The 3,723-nt window shown below is 40.3% G+C and overlaps 1 protein-coding gene and 1 long non-coding RNA gene across 2 annotated transcripts; both read left to right on the top strand.

Annotated features, from left to right (window-relative positions):
• The first annotated feature begins 200 nt into the window (after nucleotides 1-200).
• LOC115928553 lies at nucleotides 201-1,121 on the top strand. Its single transcript, XR_004066082.1, has 2 exons — nucleotides 201-281; nucleotides 876-1,121. It is a non-coding gene; the product is annotated as an uncharacterized LOC115928553 (long non-coding RNA).
• Nucleotides 1,122-2,033: 912 nt separating this feature from the next.
• Nucleotides 2,034-3,221, top strand: LOC105438469 (paraneoplastic antigen Ma3 homolog). The gene has a single exon (XM_011666294.2). The coding sequence runs from the start codon at nucleotides 2,034-2,036 to the stop codon at nucleotides 3,219-3,221; it is 1,188 nt and encodes a 395-aa protein (XP_011664596.2).
• Nucleotides 3,222-3,723: the final 502 nt, after the last annotated feature.

Raw genomic sequence — 3,723 nt, 5'->3', positions numbered from 1 at the left:
TGTTTATTGATTGTTTATCTTTCTCCACTTGGGAAAGTTATTTATATGATTATACAATGTGTCATCTGTATCAATGTTGTATGATGTAATTGTTAAATGCTTATCCTGAACATGTATTAATGAAAGTACTTGAAGCTTTTTACCTCTAAGTTGGGAGATGGCATAACCCATCTCAAAGTCAGCCATCTTCTCCTCATCATCAGCCTCTTTTGTCTCCAACCTCCATTGGGACAACACCATATTAATTGTCGCTGACAATATTTAATATTTCTTCTCTTTAGGTAAGCACATTATTACACTTTTTGAATATCTTACTCAATTATAACCAACTGTTGGCATTATGTATTTCTCAAGAGTGGATGGTTATGCAGTTGTGAGATTTAAATGGATTTTGTGTGAAATTGTTGTAGAGATGGGAGAAAGTGATATCACATGCTGTTAAACCATGTGATGCTATTGAATCATTCTTTGAACTTGTAAACTTATTACAGTTATTCCTGATTATTACTAACCGATGAAAATATACAATGACAATGATACTCTCTGTTATTCTGGCTGCGCGCGTGAAGCATAATTCTATACCAAATTGCGATGGGAATTTACTTGGCGCAATATCACAACGAGAGCTTTCTAGTTCATAAAAGCCTCCTTAAACAGAGAGTACTATCGTCATCATATATGTTACATGTTTTTCTGTAAATATTATTTACTAACCATTTCAGTTTTGATGTATTGGCATGAGGATAATAATAATGATAGTAATTAATTTAGAGAATAATAGTAAAGATATTATTCGTGCTCTTTTGTCTCCAACCTCCATTGGGACAACACCATATTAATTGTCGCTGACAATATTTAATATTTCTTCTCTTTAGACAACGTCACAATGAAGGTCGTCGCCTCAGCACTGACCATTTCAGAACCCTCATGTCCAATTGATATACTTTAGGATGTAAATGTAGTAGTGATAAGTTATGTATGACCTTGTAGGATTAGTATAGATAGTTATAGTTCAGTTAAATGTTATTGTTTTTGTTAAACTTCTATGACTTTATAGAAGTGCATGAAGATAAGTTGTAAATAATAAAGGGAAAAGACATCCCAATATATACTCACATAAATAATGAGTAGTAGTTTAGATTTTCAGACTCTTGTGTGTAGTGATCGAATGAGAGTGATTGCTTTGATTGTGTAACTGTATGTTCGGTGATATGTTCTCGGTGTTTGTGGTATGATTGATTGTTTGTTTATGTGATGTACTTGGTGTGCGTAATGTTTGTGTGAATCCTGTGGTAACCGGCATAAAAGGGGGGATTATTTGCATGGGTACTAATTAAAGAAAAGTTCCCCGATATGCAATTTTGTATAAGACTTCCGCTGCTATTATGAGTAACTGTGTGATTATTATATGATCCTCACCCCACCCCAAAAATGTCGGTGCTACAATTGGTAGCAGAGCGAGGTTGTTTGTTTTTATAATATATTTTTTTATTTTATTGTTTTTCACTTTTGGTTGTCTCAATTCGTATTTTTAGTTTGGTTACACGTTTTTGCCTGATCGTATGACATACAACTTTAATATTTACTGTAATAAGCGACATACTAAATGACTTACCAACCTAACGCAACGACATGACCTTGACCCCTTGTTTTGACTGATAGACTGGTATGAGAATTGTGAACTGATACTTTTATGGTATTTAAGTTTACTGCTAAATTGATTGATGCAACTGGTTATAAGGCTATCTAAGGTATAGTAGTCTCAATTGCCAGGTTTTTGGTTTTGAGTTTGTTTTTGTTTTGTTTTCTTTGCTAGTATATATGATATTACTTCGATCATATTTGGCAAGTTGTTGTTGTTGTCTGCTTCTGTTTTCTTAGGTGCCGGAACCTATTTGTTGTTTACCTCTTATATTTCTTGGTCGCAACAGCTCTCTCTCAGCGTGTTACCTGCATTTGTTTTCTATTTGGTATATATTGTTTGTACCATTACTTTGTTTTTTATTTGGTATAAGGATTTGATTAATTGTAACATGTCTCTCGAGGACAGCACTTCCCTTGTCCCTGATGAGGAAAAACTACTTTCTAGTGCTGACCCTGACACCTTAAGTAAGTTTTTGACAGAGTCTGGACTTACCCTTTCCCAACTCGAAAAATTGGTGAAAGGGTGTTCAATAGGTAACCCTCCCCCTGTCCACACCCCTGTCCCTTCCCCCAGCTCCCCTTCCCCGCCACCTGCCCATAGTCATGGCATAGTTAATGCTCCACGTCTCCCCCGTCTTGGCCTCTTCTCAGGAAAAGAGCCAGTAAAACAAGGCGAGGTAGACTGGGAGACATTTAAAGATGTCGCAATTGAGGTTGCGTCAATGGCCTCAATTGACGAGCAGACAAAAAGGCGCGAGATCGTGACTAGGCTTTGTGGACCTGCTAAGGACTTTGCTAGGCAAGTTTCCCCAAGCTCCACTGCCCATGGACTCGTATCTTTTTTAGACAATGTTTATGGCGCAGTGGAGAACAAGTCCCTTCTCCTTAGCGAGTTCATGTCCATGTCCCAGGAAAAAGGGGAAAAACCCTCAGACTTCCTTAAGAGGACTCAACTAAAAATCAACAAGTTGGTGGAGATAGGAGAGTTTTTACCAGACTCGGCAGACCAGAAACTTTTAGATAGGTTTAGGATGGGATGCCAGGATGAGTACATCCTCTCTGTGACCAATCTCCATCAACAAATTGTTGCGCCCCCATTCCACAGATTGATTAGCCTCATCCGAGAAGCAGAAGCCACTCGTGATGCAAAATATACCCAAAAGCGCACTGTTAAAAGCTATCCTCAGCAGCTTGGCGCGCCCAACCCATACCACCCTTACCCATCCCCACCCCCACCACCACCAACACTGCCACCACCTCCTCCTACCCCAATGATGTATCAAGGGAACCCCCAAAAGAAAAACAGACCCCCTCAAAATAGGCAAGGCCCCCTTAAACCCGTAAACTCGTTCGATAGGGATTGTCCAGTTAGGGTGCTGGTTTGCTACAATTGTGGCGAATTCAACCATTTTGAGAGGGAGTGTAAAAACCGCCCAAATGAGGAATTGAAGAAAAAGAATTTGGCCCGCAGAAAAGAAATTCTCGCAGCCTGGGAGGCCATGACAATAGAGAGTGCCCCCTCCTTCCCCCAATCCCCACTCACCCCCTCCCAAACTCCCAACCACCCAAACATGTAAGGACCTCCGTTAGCGGGCGAACGAGAGGCCGAAATAAAAAGCGCCCTAAAGTAGTGCCCCAACAACACCATAATTCCCCATCTAAGTTAGAAGTAGAAATTCCCCCTGGGTTGATAGGAGAGTCTTGTGAGACCAACTGTACCCTTGGCAGTAATAATGTTAAAACCACCTGCCTAATAGATAGTGGCAGTGTAGTCACCACCATCCAAAAACATTTCTATGACTCCCACCTGAGTAGTTTGTACCCATTACAGCACCTGGCTAATTCGTCACTGCGTATTGAAGGTGCGAATGGGCAGTCAGTGTTGTATGAAGGGTACATATCCATCCCCATTTGCCTCCCTGAAGAGATAGTAGGGATAGACTCCCCAGTAAATGTTCTTGCAATAATCGTTACTTGTCGCGTCTCTTGCCCCTCCCCAGTTATTGTAGGAACTAATGTTTTTCGTAGCCTTGCAACTGCCTGCAGGGCACATTTAGGCCCCAAATTTCTATCATTACT

Source organism: Strongylocentrotus purpuratus, unplaced genomic scaffold (assembly GCF_000002235.5).
Source record: "Strongylocentrotus purpuratus isolate Spur 01 unplaced genomic scaffold, Spur_5.0 spur5_contig_854, whole genome shotgun sequence".
Classification (NCBI taxonomy): domain Eukaryota; kingdom Metazoa; phylum Echinodermata; class Echinoidea; order Camarodonta; family Strongylocentrotidae; genus Strongylocentrotus; species Strongylocentrotus purpuratus.
Note: the sequence above shows the minus strand (reverse complement) of the source record. Positions and strands in the feature narration are given on the sequence as shown.

Bases quoted from the DNA above. Each gene is read 5' to 3' on its own strand.
- LOC105438469 (XM_011666294.2), top strand. From the start codon at position 2,034: ATGTCTCTCGAGGACAGCACTTCCCTTGTCCCTGATGAGGAAAAACTA.